The sequence below is a fragment of the Maniola jurtina genome, chromosome 1 (genome assembly GCF_905333055.1).
Source record: "Maniola jurtina chromosome 1, ilManJurt1.1, whole genome shotgun sequence".
Classification (NCBI taxonomy): Eukaryota; Metazoa; Arthropoda; class Insecta; order Lepidoptera; family Nymphalidae; genus Maniola; species Maniola jurtina.
In genome coordinates, this window is record NC_060029.1 from 1,323,092 (window position 1) to 1,342,314 (window position 19,223).

At 35.9% G+C, this 19,223-nt stretch overlaps 2 protein-coding genes and 1 pseudogene across 2 annotated transcripts; 1 reads left to right on the plus strand and 2 right to left on the minus strand.

Annotated features, from left to right (window-relative positions):
- Nucleotides 1-418: 418 nt before the first annotated feature.
- On the minus strand, nucleotides 419-567 carry LOC123869507 (annotated as a pseudogene).
- A 2,809-nt stretch (nucleotides 568-3,376) lies between these two features.
- On the minus strand, nucleotides 3,377-5,448 carry LOC123865718. Its single transcript, XM_045906934.1, has 5 exons — nucleotides 5,110-5,448; nucleotides 4,410-4,524; nucleotides 4,058-4,297; nucleotides 3,787-3,911; nucleotides 3,377-3,540 (listed from the first exon to the last, which is right to left on the minus strand). The coding sequence occupies exons 1-5, from the start codon at nucleotides 5,119-5,121 to the stop codon at nucleotides 3,409-3,411; spliced, it is 624 nt and encodes a 207-aa protein (XP_045762890.1). The 5' UTR covers nucleotides 5,122-5,448; the 3' UTR covers nucleotides 3,377-3,408.
- A 344-nt stretch (nucleotides 5,449-5,792) lies between these two features.
- Nucleotides 5,793-13,627, plus strand: LOC123865692 (phospholipase A2 group XV-like). Its single transcript, XM_045906901.1, has 6 exons — nucleotides 5,793-6,204; nucleotides 6,744-7,118; nucleotides 7,616-7,843; nucleotides 9,314-9,485; nucleotides 12,310-12,432; nucleotides 13,206-13,627. Exons 1-6 carry the CDS (start codon nucleotides 6,117-6,119, stop codon nucleotides 13,444-13,446), a joined length of 1,227 nt encoding a protein of 408 aa, XP_045762857.1. The 5' UTR covers nucleotides 5,793-6,116; the 3' UTR covers nucleotides 13,447-13,627.
- Nucleotides 13,628-19,223: the final 5,596 nt, after the last annotated feature.

Here is a 19,223-nt window from a genome sequence, read left to right on the forward strand (position 1 = left end):
GCTAATGTGATGCTTTCTTTTTTAAAGAATATTAGCTATGTTAAATGACTAATATTCCCCTTTCCTCTCCAACTAAGCGTCAGGCTTGTGTTAGGAGTAGGTACGACAATAGTGCAACGGGCGGGGTTTGAACCGTTGACCTTTCGGTTTTCAGTCCACTCCTTTACCGGTTGAGCTATTGAGGCTTTTATACTGTCACAAACCTTTTTTTTAATTTTAAAAGCTTTTTTTTAATCCCAGCACAAGTTAGCCCTTGAATACATCTTACCCCTGGTGGTATGTGATGAGTGATGATGCTAAGATGGAAGCGGGTTGACTTGGAAAAAGTATGAGCAGTTTATTTAAACCAACGAACAGAAAACTTTTCTTAAATTCCATTACAAGTTATAATTGAACCTGGGACCTCCGACCGCATTTTGCGCCAAGGATATCGTCAAACGTTTGGAACCCTCTTTTTTTTTTTTTTTTTTTATTTAAGGGATAATCGCAGAGGTCAACCCAGCCGCAGTGCAATGGAAGGGCCTCGCTCTGGGGGAACCGCCTTCTTGATCACGGTGTCCCCTACGCCTACACTAGTTTTTAGTTTAGTACTTTAGTTTTAAGTTACGTAATTAATTATTATTATCACTACTAATTCGTACTTTAACAGTTTCGACCATCAAAAGGGGTACAATTGTACCTAGTTACTTTGAATGACTGATTTTGACTTTTGACTTTTTTTGACTTTTGAAACTTCGAGCTTTAAGGAGCTTGGGACACTTCGCATTCGAAAGTCGTGGGTAAAGAAAGGTATTTAGCAATAGACATAATTTGCCAGCATACGCCGCCGGGCCACAGCTAGCGGCTTCAATGTGCATTCCGATAGTTACATAATATTATAAAGACATCAACGATTATAAACTATGTTATAAAAATCTATACAAGAATGTATATTTTAAATGGCTGCATATCTACGAGCCCCTTAATTATGTCGTAGGGACGTACAAGTAATAGTTCGCGACAGGTCGACATGGCAATCGGGAAATGGTATCCCGCACTGGGTTAGCGCGGGTGTGCGGGGCGTCCCCACCCCAATTGCCATCTCGACCTGTCGTGAACTATAGATACATAGAATCGCGTACATTTATTTTACTATTTTTAATAGACAGCAACATTTAATATTTAACTAAGCGCTTACAATTAAATATGCTATAACGTACATAATATAATATGAGCTTGTCATCTATTTATTGAAGCGGGTTTTATTTAACAGTCCTCCGTCACAATCAGGTAAAAAATCTAAACAATTTATAGATAGTTAGGTAGTAAAAATTATTACCACCTCTAGGTCTACAAGAATAAGGAAATAAGTACATAATTAAGTACATAATGCATGCACCCACATTACTTATTAAATATTTAAGTATACCAAAAAAAAAAAAAGATTCCGACGAATTGAGAACTTCCTCCTTTTTTTGAAGTCGGTTAAAAATTTGTCAATTAGTAATAGTTTTTGATAACATTTTATTTATTTTTCAGTAGGTACCTAAGTATAATCTCAAAAAACAACAGCTTATAAGTATACTTCTACATAAATAAGCTTCTATTTAAAATTTCAAAATATTCAAAACGTAATAGTTAATTAACTACCTACATTTATTGAAATTATTATTAGAATTTTCAAACAATAGATAGATATCACACTCAATAAGAAAACATACTATAATATTTAGAAAGAGATATAATAGTCTATTGATGCACTAATCTATGAAAATATCACTGACCCAAGGAAAAGATAGACAGGGCTTTCGCTAAGAGCACGTGGGCAAAAGTGAAGCCAGGTTATCTTGGCCAAATAGCGTCGCGAAACCGTTTACACGATCGGACCCACTTTATATATTTTCTGAAATGGGCTTGCCCGGGGTTGTTTCATTTATTAGGAGCCGTTTATTTTTCTATCTTTCCCTTTATTATTTGAAACATTTTATCGGATGCATAAAATAAAGTTGATTGAATAGCAAATCTATGCCAAATTCAGAGGCTCTTGAAACTTTTCACGTTAACGTTAACTCTGATTACATTTTTGTCATATGAAGATCAACTATGGGGAAAACATCTTGATTTAACATCGCCATAAATTTTAAAAGATTTACACAGGATTAACATTAACTTTAAAAGTTAAACTAGAGCCCCCGTGCTCAGTCCATTTACCTAACTAGATTAATTAACTATACTCCCTAATTTTACAGTGTTGTACGCGATTATACGTGAAAAAGTTATAAAACGTTCGAGTTAGGCCACAATTTCGTAATTTATAAGTAAATAATAAATTATATCACATGGCTGACAACCACTTTGCCAATTTTAAATACTTACTTGCATTATAACTAGGTTACAAAAATGCATCTAGACTCAACTGTATGAGAAAGATTTTATTTTTCACTACGATTGTCTACCTAGGATAGAATTATTATCATCATCCATCACCTGCATGGTTAAAAAATATCTGACCAAGTAATCGCAATTTTTCTTATGCTACTTTTACGTGCATTTTTTATTTTTATATCAGAAGAATACTGAAACTCTTTGATTACAACTGCAAAATTATTTACTGGTCAGACATTTGGGACCATGCAGTAAGTAGCAACATATGGCGCATTTCTTTAAACCTTAACTGATATGTTAGGGAAAACTATATTAACATTACTATGGGATAGTAGAAGAGCACTAAATGGCTGTATAGTAGCTAAAGTTTCTTTTAATAGTTTGTAGAATGATGTTTAATCTAAAACCTGTCTTCATTTCAACACTTCAATTCAATTTCCTCCTTTATCTAAAATCTTAAATTAATGGAAAACAATTTGCTAAAAACTTGTAAAACTATATATTTATATCATTAGCATAATAAAGCTTCTTTTAAATTTTTTGAAAGACATTTTCGCATAATTCGATATTTGAGCTACCAATTCTTTCGAAAATTTTCAATACTTGGTCCGTTACCATTCGTTAGTTTTTCAGCCTAATATTGTTAACTTTGGTCTTTGTTTGAGTAAGCCAAGAAGCTATGAAATTGGACAACATCTAGACCTAGCAGAAAATGAATCCTCTCTGCTTAAAATTGTATGCGTATTGGTGATTTTATCATTCCCAATTCGTATAGTTGAAGGTTTAATATCCGATAAGAAGAAAAATCGGTCATAAACACATGTCTCGCAATATATTATAGACGTAAAGGAAAAAGACCGCAAATAAGATGTAAAGCCAACTCTTTCCAACTATTTACGAAATCGAAAAGTTTTGATAGTGGCTTACTTTTTTTCGAGATGGCTCCATCTATGTCTTTCCTTTAATCTGTGTGCATTATAGGTACAGTCAGCAACAAAGCTAGGTTTAAGTTTGTTGCTGACTGTTCTAAAATATAAAGAAGTTCTAAAGAGCGGTTCGTTGATCATACACGATGACGGCGTCCGCGTCGAAGAACTGGCTGTGCGACTTGCTGAGAGCGATGATGGCTGCGTGTTCACTGCGCATGCGGTTCTTGTACTTTTTGCTGAGGTTCACCTAGTTAGAAGATTATGTTTTAATTTGACTCACATTTTTACTTGGTTAACATACTAAAAAGACTATAATATACCCTACTTGATTTAAAAAGCGTTCACTGACACTATCTTTGAAGGCATTAGCTAATGTTATTTAATTATAAAGCCTGTCTAGGTACAGTCAGCAACAACGCTAAGTTTGCACTCGTCCATAGTCACTTGTACTGGGCACTGGCCGGTGCAAACCTAACTTTGCTGCTGTACGAACCTTCGCGTAGAGTTGATGCAGATCGTCTTCGGTGGACAGCGGGCGCGGCTTGGGGCGCAGGAAGGCGGGCAGCGAGCGCGTCTTCAGCGCGTCGATGCTGGCCGCGCCCTCCATCTCATCCAGCACTACGGAGCAACAAAAAATTTTTTTTCATTTCACATCCGCCAACCAATGGTTCTTTGTTCTTATGATGACAAGAGACAAGACTAAGGCATCTAAGTAGGTATAATTGCAGCGCTGTTTGATCCTGCAGTATAACTAAACAACTCACTCCCACTGGACGCGTACTGCACTGCGTGTTCTCTGGGCGCGTCGGGCACTCTGTTCACGTAGCAGTGAGTCTGTGCGCGGGCCGGCTCCCTCTGTCGCCGACACTCCGCGTCGCCGGCGTAGCTGGCCGGCCTCGTGTGGCGCTGCACTTGAACCTCTGTGTGTTTGAGCCTATAGTTCTCCTGACTCGTGTACCCATGCCCTTCCTTTATTGTGTAATGTTCTTTGAGATATTGCTCGTCTGCAAAATATTTTTGGAAGCGTAATTTCTTACTTGACTTTTTAAGTTACTATTTATTTCCTGTACATTTCTGGTAGTAAAACATCAATTAAATGGGATGAAAAAACCTTACCGAAAGATTTCTGATGACGCGGCATTAGGCGGCAGTAACATATAATAATCAACAGAATAACAACACCGCAAATGCCTCCAATAAGCCAAGATAACCAAACAATTATAACGCGACCCTGCAACATAACATTAAAAATTCAGGCGTCAAGAGACTCCCGTCAGAAGCGAAGCATAGAATTTTTCAGTATAATTTTGACTGAGCTGGACTAAATTGGACAGTCCGGTTCAATCCATTTTAGTCTAGGCAGTTAGCTAGATAATACTAGTTAGTTACTTCTTATATAGTAAAGTAAGAACCAGCAGAGGAAAACAGAACTATGAGAGTGAGGAAATAGAGACTGCTCATGTAGAATTTGCGCCTCGAAGTCTATGTCAACAGTGGCGGCCAGAGCATACGCAATGACCAGAAGAGGTGAAGAGAACTATGAAAGTGAAAGAATAGAGATTATTGTTCATCCAATGGTTGTGTCTCGAAGTGTATGTTAATAGTTGCGGCCAAAGTCAATGACCAGCAGAGGTGAAGGGAACTATGAATGAAAGAATAGGTAGGTAGTTTCCTCCCCAGCGGTGGTGTCGGTGACAGATGTTTTCATTTCATTCCCCAAGATTTGAGCACATGATGTCTGTTAAAAAGCTTCGTTGCAAAAATAGTAGATTTTAGTTAGCAATTCTGTGCAAAATATTGATTAAACAGAACATACCTGCAGAAACATTTCAATTTTTAACAACAAAGCGAAAACCGCTTCTTTTTGATCCCCTAGTGTTTCCTAACATTTTAATCTTTTTATCTTATCAATGAACTACTTAAATCTAATAAAACTATGTTAAAATTATGTAATTATTGTAAAATGCTAGCCTCTCATGTTGTGTTGCCTTTTTATGCCTTTTCTGTTTAATTTTCGCGCGTGCGCGTTTTTCTTACGTCAATTTTCGTTCTAAAACTGTAAGATTCTAAAATTACATTTGGCAACTTTCTGGCTCGAAAACTTTTCTTTTTGTTTGTTTTTTACATATTTTGAACGGCTGAATTATAAATTATTAACAATTCACGCATGTAAAGCTATTGTTCTTATCCCTTATAACTTGTCTTATACATTCGAACAATTTGAATAGTATTGCAATTTCTGAACTAAAATCTAAAATGTCAGTGTCCGAAAAGTACGTTTCTTTACACGGATATCCCTTTATTAAAGCACCTAAATTAATGAAATTATAAAAGTAGATCCAATTTTTCTTTTATTCAGTAATGATTGCATTTTGCAGAATAACAAATCATAAATAAATCTATTTTGAATATTATATTTTAACTAGAACATAAAATAAATGTCTTTAATAATAATCAATAATTCTGACACATTATTAGACATAGAATACAAAACGGAACGTTACTGCAGTACTTTGCCTGTTTGCGATAATATTATTTTCGCTTAGATTATAAAATATAAAATCAACTAAAAACACACAACCTCTAGTGTTTCACCCAGCTGATTTTCTCGTAGTTGTTATCAATGTAATTCTTGTGAGTTCAGCTTACATCGTACGATATTCACGTCATAACTCATAACTCATACAAATAAACATTCGTCGTCAGCTGAGGTTATATAGATTGCGTAAAAAAGAGGAACTCATATTCGTATACAATTTATTTAATATCGTCATTCGTTTAGATCGTTCGTGCTTCGCGTGTTCTGTTTTAAGTAATTTTAACATGTCCGATATAAAATGGTATTTTTTCTCAGTGCTAATATTTTGCTTATTGGCTCGTAATTCGTTGGGTTTATCGCCGGTTATTATGAGTGAGTACTACTTAATTGCATTATCGTTGTAGTCCTTCTAGAATCATGTAGTTCATTCTTTTATTCAATGTGATTCAATATTGAATAATGTAGGCAACCAATAATTTTATTTTGAAATATCAGCCTTATATGTAGTACCGATTCTTATTATAATAATATATTATTTTAGTCAAGATTGCTTGTAAGTAAGCATTTGCTAGCAGATTAAATTGACTCACATTCTAAGTATAGGTATGCATTTAGAATGTGAGTTGATTACATTGCTTCCAAGTGTTGGTATGTATCCTTTATGGCTTAAAAATATTTGAATAGGTAAGTATTTGTTTTATAACCAAGGAATTTGTTATAAATACATACTTAGTTCTAAATTTATTTTATTAAGTAAAAAAGTCATGCCTCATAAAGAGCTCAAAGGTTTTTATCATAATATCCAGAATTTTTAATGGGCATACTTATATCTTTAGCTAAGTGTAAGCAATTGTTGTTTGTGCTTGAGTAAAAATAATAAACACTAAGTAATAAATAAGAAATCCTTACAGTACCAGGTGACGGTGGCAGCCAATTAGAAGCAAAGCTAAACAAGACGAATGTAGTCCATTACATATGCGCCAAGACCTCCACGGACTATTACAACATATGGCTCAACCTCGAGCTTCTGGTACCCTTTGTCATAGATTGCTGGGTGGACAACCTGAAGCTACAATATAACAATGTCACCAGAACAACCAGTGACCCTCCTGGAGTGGATATCAGAGTTCCAGGATGGGGCAACCCTGAACCAGTTGAGTGGTTGGATCCATCTCATGACTCTGCAGGAGCATACTTTAACGCTATTGGTGATGCTCTAGTCAAAATTGGTTATGTGAGGAATGTATCATTGAGAGGTGCTCCATATGATTTCAGGAGAGCTCCAAGTGAGTCCTTAAGTTTGTACCTTAACTTTATGTTTTATATCATAAAGGGTGGGTTCATCTATTCTATAGATATGTGAATGGTGCACATGTCAATCTTCGTGTGAATTACTCTAAATGATGGTGGGAATATGACATAACTAATTAAAAATTATATACATAAAGATATTTTTGTTTAGTTTTCACTACAGATTGTATGTGATTTCTAATTAAGGTCCAAACATATCAGCGGCAGGCAACCACGCGACGCGTCATATCGCGTAGTTGCCTGCCGCAGTGCAGCGCAAATGCGTTTGGGCCTTTAGTCTGAGACAAAGGAGTAATCTACATGGATGGGTGGATTTTAGAGTTTAATTTATTACAGATTAAGTAGAATTAAGCGATAAACAAACTTCCAACTATAGTATCTTATCTCTTTATTATTACTGGTTTTGCTAACAAACATTAACTTGCTTAAAAATTGGTAAAAACAAAGACATTAAATTAGGCCTTCTTTTTAGATGAAAACGGGGAGTTCTTTGTCAAGTTAAAAACTCTGGTAGAAGAAACTTACGCAATGAATAACAAGTCAGCTGTCACCCTTCTGGTGCACAGTATGGGAGGCTCCATGGGCCTTCACTTCCTGAGGCTGCAGACACAGTCATGGAAGGATCAGTACATCCGACGGATGATCTCTCTGTCCACCCCCTGGGGAGGAGCTGTGAAGGCGCTCAAGGTATTTGCTATAGGTAAGTGACAATCTATGGTCATTTCTTAATTGTGGTGCAGACACAGTGGGGGAAGGTCAGTACATCTGGTGGATGATCTCCCTGTCCACACCCTGGGACGCAGCTGTTAAAGCACTCAAGGTTTTTGTTATAGGTAATAGCTCGTTCACACAGGCTGCGTAAGCGTATACATAGCGCATATCATGGCGGTGTAATGTATGGAACTGTAGGAGACATGGCATATCGCTTACGTAAAGCGTGGACGTATGCGTAACCCGGTGTGTTAGAGGTTTACGCACGTCACTACGCATGTGTCACGTGTACGTGCTTGGTGTGAATCGGCCTTAAGCGAGAACCTATGTTTCACTTCCTGAGGGTGCAGACACAGTGATGGAAGAATCAGTACATCTGGGGGATAAATAAATCATTCACACGTGTTACCCAGGGGCCATCCCCCGGGGGAGCAGGTGTGAAGGTCAAGGTATTGGCTATAGGTCTATCTCTCTAATCTTTGTTTTGGTGATAGAAGGATCAGTGCATTAGCCGAAAAATGGTAAACAAATATGATAAAAATGATTTTAAACATGTTTATAACACACAGTGATAGTGGTTATTGTTGAGGACCATAATGTCATGATGACAATGCACAATAGCAATATTCTTAGAAGGAAAACCGCAACCGCATACTTGTTTTAGACCTGTTTCAGATTAGCGTTTTTTACGTTTTTCTAGGACCTGTATATTTTTATAAACCAGTAGGTACCAATAGTATACACTATAGGTACACTATGTCCTTTGTGTATCATGAATAAAATACAAATAATAAATATAAATCTGGATTCTGGACCCAGTCTAATAAACTTTCGTATTAATGTTTGAGATTGAAAATCGCAATAAATAGGTAAACATTCAGTAAACATGATTGTCCGAGGATCACGTCATATTGTGTGGATACTGAATGATTGTTGATGTGCCACACACAATAGGGTTTAGTTATGACAAGCAAATCGTCCTACGATTTGTTAAATAATGATAAACTGTACTATTATTTTCAAATATGGCAAGTAAGTAGGTACTTTCAAACATAAAAACCCTAAAAACATGTTCCTAAGAAATTTTAAAACAGCCCAAAACAAGCAAGAGTACAAAAATACTATCATAGTAAAAGTAAGTTACCGCAGGCGCTACTTCATGTATTTTTGTTACTGGTTAAGTGGTTACTAATCAGTTCGTACCTCACTATAAAATGATTTGATTTGTCAAACTGACAAACCCTTGATTGGTAAGCAGAATCTTATTTCGTCCCTCCAATTAAGCGTAAAGCTTGTGCCAGGAGTGGGTAAGACAATAGTGCAATGGGTGGGGTTTGAACCGCCCACCTTACGAAATTCAGTCCGCTCCTCAACCGTTGAACTATCGAGGCTGTTAACCTTAAAATTTATTTCAAAAAACTCTAAATAAATACGGAACAGATGGGTCCGGTTGTTCCAGGAGACGACCTCGGCTCCCTGATGCTGAGTCAGAGCACGATGCGCGCAGAGCAGATCACGTGCCCCTCTCTGGCGTGGCTGCTGCCCTCGCCCAACTTCTGGAAGCCGTCCGAGGTGCTGGTACAGACGGACAAGTTCAACTACACCCTCAATGACCTCGAGAAACTGTTCAAGTAAGTAAGAGTACCACAGTTCGCGACAGTTAAGAGCAATCCTGAGACGAAAGCAATTTATCGAGTAGGTATTGGAAGAAACTGTTGCCGTCGCGCTGCGCCCGATCACATGAGTACCAAACGAGTCATCAATGTGTGAACGAGTAGTGTGTTTGTGTGCCGGCCGCCCGCTTTCCGTGCGGGCCCTCGCGCCTCCCATGCCCGCGCCGCCGCGACGCGCCACCGCCGACGGCCGCTCGCGCGAATCTGTGCGCCGGTTTCCGTATGATACTTTACCTATCCGCTCTTATTATTGTTTGATCTGGCTAAATTGTTAACGGACTTGATTCTTTGCTTCACTGTTTTGACTCGGTTTGTGTAAATTTCGGAAAAAGTTTCTAGAAGTTTATGTTTCTGGTTTTTTCTCTGACTTTTTTTTTGTAACACTGACTCCTAAAATTATTTTACTCTTGTCAGTGTGTTTTTTTGGAAGTCGGCTATATTTTTAGGGTTCCATATTTCAAAAGAAATAAAAGAAACCCTGATAGGATCACTTCGTTTTTCTGTCAGTCTATCTGTCCGTTTGTCCATCTGCCCGTCTGTATGTCTGTCCATCTGTCCGTCTGGCGTGTTTGTTAAGAAAACCTATAGGATACTTCCCGTCGATCTAGCATCATAAAATTTGACAGGTAGAAAGGTTTTAAAGTACAAGTAAAGGGGAAAATGTGAAAACCGTGAATTTGTGGTTACATCACAAAAAAAAATTAAAATGTGTTCATGAACAAATTCTCATGTTTTTGAAATTACTAATGTATTTTCAACGATATGAGATAACTATATCAAGTGGTGTATCGTATGTAAGGGCTGTAAAATGTAAAAGAACGGAACCTTCGGTGCGCGAGTCTGACTTGCATTTGGCCAGTTTTTTTTGTAAAAAGTTTTTATTTCTCACTTTATAGTAATTGTAAAACTAAAAAGTTAATCTCATTACAATTTCAAGTAGTCCAAGTTTCAACAAGTCCAAACACGGCTAGGATACAATATTGTCTTATTACGGAGTTCCGGTGCCTGTCTTTCGGTTTCATCATCAGATCCACGTTACTAAATGGTTCTTTCTTAGTGCCAATGCTGCACTTCTTGATGAAAATAGCTACTCATATGTTGTTTTCCTATTTTGAAGGTTTCCCGCGGTTCCTCTAGGATCTTGTCTTGCCGTGTTGTATGAAGTTGAGCGAGCATATTAAAACAAAATTAGAAATCCAAGAGTGAAGCTCGCCCGCCTTCATACCTAGGTAGTAGGTACATTACACGTGTAGTTATAAAAAAATATTTTTAACTTTTTAGTGTGTGTGATTTTTGAAGTCGGTTTTATTTTTCTTTTGAATTTTTTATATTTCACAACTTTTAATGGCCCCACTGTACTATAATATGCTATGCCCAATTAAAAGCCTACTGTTTACTAAGCTATTACACTGGTCGCGAGCAATTTGCTCTTATCCATTGAGGAGTTCTATTCTCCATCTCCGAAGATATTCATCAGATCTTCACCAAATTCATATGGGACCACCTGCACAGTATACCCTTTCAATTTAAAAAAAATCCCCAATCGGTCCAAGGGTCTTTGAGTAATCGGGGAACATACATAAAAAAAAAAGATTCCGACGAATTGAGATCATTTATTATTTATTTTTAACCAACTTCCTAAAAAGGAGGAGGCCTTTTTAGGAAGTTGGTTAAAAATGAATGATTGCAATCGCGATATATCTATCGCGGTATCTCAACCCTGCTTCAACAATAAAAAATAATACTTAAAATCACACGATAATAAATAAAAATAATCATTGTTTCGTGTAAATATCGACATCGGTGTACATCACTAGAGTATCGATAAAAATATGATCAAGTGCCACTTCCCTATTAGTGTACGTGTAAACTTTACCCTCCTCACCTCCAACCTGCCCCCGTAAACTGCGAAAGGGACAACTGCAGCTCAGGCTGATTTTACCTACAAAAACCTTGACCAAAAGACGTTTCGTATTCGACTGTTTCCTTCTTCAAAACTGGACAGATCTCGATGGTTCTTATACCAAAATTTAGAGGAAAAGTATATCTTTGCCCCTATGTTTTGCTTTTTTGTTAAAAACTTATCAAATTTGTATAATAGTCGTCTGAACCTGACGGTTGAAACTGGCGATTTTTTCGGGTTTTCGGATTGTCATATTTATTTTCGTGATTATGTTTTGGAAAAAAAGAAAACATACAGGCACGCATTAATGAGACCTAGATTTTTGTGAAAAAAATCATTGCTCTAGAAACATTATCCACGAAGGAAACAGTCGAATACGTTTGTATGGAGAAAAGCCACTAACGCTTGCTCTTAAGAAACTTGTTACAACATGTAATTATTGTCCAGTTAAGAAACTTGTTAGGCTTCACTTGCACTGACAGACGTCAAATGTTATCTAGATTTGCCGCTATGTAGGCTATGATACAGCTATTGTGCGGCTGTTTTAAGTATGCATTTTTGTCATTTATCAGTTACATATAAACAATAAATGTGCGAGAAAGGCGCACAATATCATTTTGTATGTATATAGTACGCGACGAGTTAAGATGGCGATCGGGATGGGGACGCCCCGCACACCCGTACAGGCCCCGTGCGGGTATGCCTCCGCCTCATACCTAAGCATACAGATAGACAAAATACAACATTGTTTCTATCCTGTACCACAGTCCACACCATGCAAACGCTCAAACATTGGTCACTCATCATCCGGTTCGAAGGACCAATTTTTTACCTTTCAACTTTGTAGTTATAAGAATAATAAATGTATTGTTTGTGCAGTGACCTGGACGTGCCGAACGCTTGGGAGATGCGCAAAGACACGGAGAAATACTCGCGCGACTTCACGGCGCCCGGCGTCGAGCTGCACTGTGTGTACGGCTACAACATCTCCACTGTCGAGAGGTAATATTAATAATGAAAATTTTGTTTGTATTAATTGTAATTGTAAATAAAAATAAATCGAAAATTTGCAAACAATCCAGTGAGCAAGCCAAGTCGATATAAAATCAAAAACCGGTCACTCACTGAGAGCTACATACTGAGAGTTAAAGACGGACAGCGCCATCTATGATGTGATTTAGTAAACATATTATTTTTTCATGAACATTATGTGACATTACCACAAATTCAAGTTTTTCGGATTTATTCCTTTACTTGTGCTATAAGACATAGGTCTGCCTTTTCATGATTCTAGGTCAATGGGAAGAACTCGTATTCTATAGGTTTTACCCTTGTCTTCACGGACAAGGAAGTGATTTTATAAGAGTTAAAAAACTAGAGTAAAAAACTAGAATAAAAATAAGGAGCACACTGAGTAAAAAGACGGACGTCGCCGTACGAGAGACAGCCATAAGACATTTTGATCGCAACCTAGAAGTGTCCTATGTCCGTTATCTGCGACCAATGACGCTCGGTTTCTTACTTCCCTATTAGTCTCGTTTTCTTGAATAGGATATTTTAACGTTTAAACTATCCGTGGATATGGATTATAATGGAAATCGTGAGTGATTTCCATTATAAGTATAGGTTGTTACGGCTATGCTCACGTATTTAGTCGATGTATCTAAGCAAGACAAGTTTCGACTCCACCCGGGGTTCTTTTTCATAGCGACTCAGCTCGCTGCGCGTCGTGGTTGAATAGGGTATACTGATAAAATTGAATGTTTCACTTGCAGGCTAGTGTACAAGCCGGGCACGTGGCTGGACGGCTCGCCGACGCTGCTGTCGGGCGACGGCGACGGCACCGTCAACCTGCGCTCGCTCAACGCTTGCGAGCGCTGGGGCAAGCGACGCCGCGGCGTCTCGCTCAACAAGCGCCCGATCAAGAGCGTCCCGCTCGCGGGCGCCGAGCACATCAAGATCCTGCACGATCCGCGCGTCACAGATTATATCACCTCAGTCATGAAAAACGATTAGGTCAGTACGCGACGCTCGTCGCTTAACAAGAGCCCACTCAAAGTCAACAGCGTGTAGCTTGCCGCAAGCGGTACTCGCTGAGCACATAAAGACCCTGCTTTGTTTCAACTGGCTTTACGGCTCTGGGGTTCTAGTCCTTTTGATCACGACCCGCGCGTCACAGACTATATCACAATGACTGTATTACTATATTACAAGACCTACTTAAGTCAACGGGAAGTGCCCTATAGGTTTTTTGACAGACACGACGGACGGACGGACGAACAGACAGACAGACAGACAGACAGACAGACGGACAATAAAGTGATTCTATAAGGGTTCCGTTTTTCTTTTTGAGGTACGGAACCCTAAAAAGCGACGTTGAGCATATACTTGGGAATACACTTGTTCTATTTGGACGCTTTTTTTTACGGACGTTAAAAAGCTCTCGTCTCGATGCCTTAGTTTTGGAGAAAAAATTCAAGCGACCAGCCCACTGCATTCAATCTTTTAGAATAAATATTAATATGTTGCAGCGTTGGTTTTGTGTTTTATGGAAATCTCAGTAATTTATAAATTATTACATAGTCAAATATTAATTCATACTCAGTGTTACGGAGGTTGTTTAACTTTTATGTTATTTTGTAGGATAGTAATAAGCATATTAAGCTTGTAGCTATATTTACATAGTTTACAAAAATTATGTAACTAGGATATCAATGAAATATCAGTCGCCAAAACGATAGATTACAACTAATATGTTGCTATGTTAGTGTTCTAAATATTTAGAAGCCCTGCAATTCTCAAGTTTTATAGTACTGTAACTGTAGTTACCATTGAAACTAGGAAAAAAAATATTACTTATTATTAATACCCCACTTGGTATAGTTATCTTACTTTGAAAATTGAAAATGTTAATTATTTGTTCATGAACACATTTATTTATTTTTTCTGATGGAACCACAAATTTACTGTTTTTGGATTTTTTCCTTTAGTTGTGCTATAAGACTTACCTACCTTCCAAATTTCATGATTCTAAATCAATGGGAAGTGCCCTGTAGGTTTTCTTGACAGACAGATGGACAGACAACAAAGTGATCCTATAAGGGGTTCCTTTTTTCCTTTTGAGATACGAAACCCTATTAAATTAGTTCATGACTCATGACATAATTTTTGTGTGTGTAATCCTAATGAATAGTCACTCAAAGAATGAATGATCCAAGCTTTTATGGCTGTGATAAATGGACTCTCATCTTGAATGCTCTCGGATATATAAGTATATTATGTTTAAAGTAATTTTAAACTATACATACTTCCAGATAATTGCATGTTAAAATTTTGAGGGCACCAAAAAGGGGTGTGAAAACTTTAGCATATGCGATCTGCCATTTTTTATTGTCTAAATCGAGTCGCACAATGAAACTCATGGATTTGGATTTTTGAGATATAAAAGAATAAAAAATCTCAAAACAATGTCCCAAACAGTAACATTATGGAGATTATTGGACAGATTACTCTAAATAATTTGAAATCCTTAGGATTCAATATTATATATTCATAATGACTATTTAGGACATTGTGTTATAAGTATGACTTTTTTTTTTTAATTGTCCCGAATTGTCTCATTGTGCGACACGATTGTGCAAAAAAATAAAACCAACAGTCCTGTAGCATCGTACGCGATATAACACTTTGTACGTATGTTTTAAATTTTTTGCATGGTGGCCATTTTGGAATTTTTATTATTTGTTATAGCGGAAAAAGAAATAGACATTCTGTGAAAATTTCAACTTTACCTATTACGGTTCATGAGATACAGCCAGCTGACAGAGAGACGAACAGGCAGGCTTGGGTTCCATAGGCACCCTTCGGGTACGAATCCCTAAGCATGATGGATTGTTCACAATGGATGTTTAAAAAAAAACTATGCCGACCTCCATGCAAAACTTTTCAACCATAGTTATATATTTAATAGTTTGTTGCATTTTGTCCATTTAACTCTTGAGACGCCCTCAATATTTAAGTTGAATTTCAGCATTTGACGGTATAATTTTAAGTTATTCATTGTGAGGATTTAATCCAAATATTATTATAAATGTGCTCAGTTAATTAGTAAATACGTTTAATAGAAATTTTATTATTTTAAATTTACTTTTGTTGGCAACAACTCGTTCTCACGTTCGGTGTCGCTTGGTGTTGGTCGTTATGCTGTGGTCGTGACGTCAGAGCCCCCTCCATCGAGACGGAAAAGATGGCGCTAGGGCGAGGACGTGGCGTGGAACGACAGGCTTCAGTTGCTGTTTGCGCTCCGACCGATTTACATTGCATTATACGGGTTGATTTTACTATCTGAGAGTTTAATTGTTAACATCAGAAGTGTGTAGTAACTTACGCTTTGAGGAAAAATCGGTCGAAACGCAAACGTACTTTTCCACCTAGAGGTCTTCAAGTGCCAGGACACCGTCGGCCGCGATGGAAACGTAATAAGGTATCTCGTAAAGATACCGAAACTGTGAGTACTTTGAATAATTATTAAAGATTAAGTGAATATGGTTTAAATTACTAAATCGTATTCTCAAACTTTTGTATAGTCAGGTGAGATAATTCGTTACTAAATTAAGTTGAAGGTATCAGCTAAAAGTCTGGCACGATTTAATATTGCGTACAGTCCATAAGTGGTCCTCGTGGGAATAGTGATCGGTAAACGAAATTGTCTTTTAGTTCCAAATTCAAGGGAATATGTTTTTTAAAATGGTTAATTTTTAGTTTGTTCGAATTTTATTTTGGAACTAAATGTTAAATTCACGTTTGTCTCAACTTTTTTTTCGAATAAAATATTATTTAAATTATAGTGGTTCAATTATTATAGTAGCATCAGTAATATACGTCCTTAGAAGATAATAATTTAAAAACGTGTGACGATTGAGCTAGTTATTTACATAGAAGGTTTTTATAATAAAAATATTAAACATGTGGGTAGTATACGTGACGAACAAGTTAAAATGTTATAGTGGTAGTGGTAAAAGTAATCGAAGAATGTCTTAGGTTAGTCAAACTTTACAAGTGAAATGTTAGCTCAGATATAAATCATGATAACCAATCCCGAACTCGTATACTGAAATGAAATGAAATTTATTTATTTGCTGAATATCAGTTGTTGAGTTCAAAATTATAACTAAGTAGCGACCTTCATATTCTACTTCATAAGCATGCAAATATTTAATACTCATCAGGAATAATCCGTCCAAATAATCCTGATGAGACCAAAAAGTGAATTAATTTCTATGGTAACATGTCTCTTAATTAAATGTCAATATTAATATTATAATAATAAGTTATTATATTAATTATAAGTAAATGTTACATAATATATGGGGTTAAAAAGTGTATATTTTTGATACATGTCACGAGGCGTTTATAGATATCGGAAGTAGTTGTCCGCGCATATCAAAATCGTTAGTAAAGGGATTTCAGTTTAAAAACATTTATTTATCAATAAAGAGCATAACAGTCCTTTTAGATATCAGGAATTACAGCTATTTACATTTACAATGGTAGGTACTTACGCACATGATATCAAGTATCCATTTTAGTACTTCATATTATCTACATTGAATAATTGTGTGGGTAAGTAATAACATCCATACGTTTATAATACTAGTTTTAGGGAAGTTTTCGTAATTGTTCTTCTTTTAAAGCATAATTGGGAGTGTATATATCCTGTTATTATTTTCCTGATAGGAATACAAGTTTGAAGCGCGTACGAGTGACTTATATTTAGAATTTTCGTATCTTTATAGAGGTAATTCTTTATTCTTTCTTTATTTGCATTCATGTCTTACATCATAAATAAAAAAAAATATCATAATATTACAACATGAAGCCCCGTTGGGGCGTTGCAAAGTAAAACATATGTAAATAATCAAAGGTAATATTACAATTCTTATGAAATATGAAATATGAATAGCAAAAATTATGAATTAATTATATGGTCATTAAATAAAAATAAAATAAAAAGGTCACATATAAATAAAGATTATGGGAGTTTTCAAATTATGTCCTATTATAACTAATCAGACTTAAAAAAAAAAGTACTTACAAATAAAAAGTGGTTAACAAAGTTATTACAATCTTCTTATATCGTATTATCATATTGTTGAGGTATATTCATTCAATAGTTCATGCACACTGTAGTAACATTTTTGGATTAGCCATTTTTAGTTTTGTTTAAATATTGTTTCTTTTGTTTCATCTATTATTATTGCTATACAGGTTATTTAAATCAGTAAATATTTAAAAAAGAGCCTTTGTTGCAATTTTAAATAAGTACTGTACAGGTTTACCTTAGTGCTACCTAAGTAAATAATTAATTAGATAGATAATAACTTTAAATTATTACAGTAAAGATTATTTACATATGAAGTTTTAGTTTTATCTTTTATATTCTGCGTGCTCATCGACATAGGCATCCCCTTTTCGATATACTATTCAATATACAATAGAATAGAATAGACTAGACTAGAATAGAATATGATATAATAATTCAAGTAAACTTTTACAAATGCTTTTGAATCGTCAAAATAATTTACCATGCATTACAATATGATTACAGTTTGACTAGATCGTTATAATATTAGGGCGTACTTTTGGCATACAAGATGAATAATTTTACGTAAGGTTTCTATTTAAAGATAAAGCTGAATTTTTTTTGTTGATACAAGGGTTTTTAGCAGAATTACAAAAAGGTAATAAAAAAAAATGTGTTAACATTCCTTTTGATTCAATTGCGTTCAGCGAATTTATTTTTACGTTATAGGTATGTACCTATTGGGTACTAGGGAGTAATAACTTGCTTGGACGGAATGTAACCCGGGAAAAGTAATGTAATAGTAGTAGACTCGTATACACATTGACCTCTGAAAGCATTTTAGCTATTTTTTGTCCATCCAAACAGAGAACCGTTTTGTATACATGTACAAGTCGATTAGATTGAACTAGAACGAAGGTAAAAGGATTGTACATTATATTTTAATAAAATAGACACAGACAGACTGGTAACGATGAAAGTAATATTTCTCTTCAGAGTTAGAACTATTGCCTGTAGTCTGTTCAATTCAAAAGTTTTGTTGCATTTGTTGGGTACCTGCTTCAAAAACAAATAATAATTACGGATTGTGGTGTGTATAATATGATAATGAAGCTTTATTTAGTTTGTAAAGTCATAGTATATCATTAATAATGCAAATTAGAATAATATTTAAAAAAAAAATACTATGATTATGTTGGTAGTTAATACCTAATATTACAAATTTGGGTAAAAGCTTCACATTTGCGTTGAACAAAGAAATATTCTTGTCCGGATAGCTAAGTGGGTATTATTAACTTGAGAAATTCTCATTTAAAAGATTACAATAAGAGGGTAGACAAATGCAACATTTTTATGCTCTCAGTTGCAATTCTGTGCTATAATCAGGACAGGCCGAAAATAATAAAGAGTGACAGTAAGAGTATATTGTGCGAATAGAAATATTAGATAGCATACAGTGGCAGTAGATGAATTCCCTGCGTGAATGGACAGATGAATGAGTTAAAAATAAAGTCTTGGTTTTGGCAGTGGCATGCATCGGTGTCGCTCATAATCCATGACTCTCTGTTTATCATTTTTAATTAGACTAATAATTATTTGAGATAGCGTAATTAATATTTGCATGTATGGAATATGAAATACCAATTATTATTATTGTTTGATACTACAGTAATTCATGAATTAAAATAGTTTGTGGGTTATAAGATTATAT

Bases quoted from the DNA above. Each gene is read 5' to 3' on its own strand.
- LOC123865692 (XM_045906901.1), top strand. From the start codon at position 6,117: ATGTCCGATATAAAATGGTATTTTTTCTCAGTGCTAATATTTTGCTTA. The intron at 7,844-9,313 runs GTAAGTGACAAT...CGGTTGTTCCAG, and splicing joins GCTCAAGGTATTTGCTATAG to GAGACGACCTCGGCTCCCTG. The intron at 12,433-13,205 runs GTAATATTAATA...TTTCACTTGCAG, and splicing joins AACATCTCCACTGTCGAGAG to GCTAGTGTACAAGCCGGGCA.
- LOC123865718 (XM_045906934.1), bottom strand. The intron at 3,912-4,057 runs GTGAGTTGTTTA...GTTGCTCCGTAG, and splicing joins GCAGTACGCGTCCAGTGGGA to TGCTGGATGAGATGGAGGGC. The intron at 3,541-3,786 runs GTTCGTACAGCA...TCTTCTAACTAG, and splicing joins TGCATCAACTCTACGCGAAG to GTGAACCTCAGCAAAAAGTA.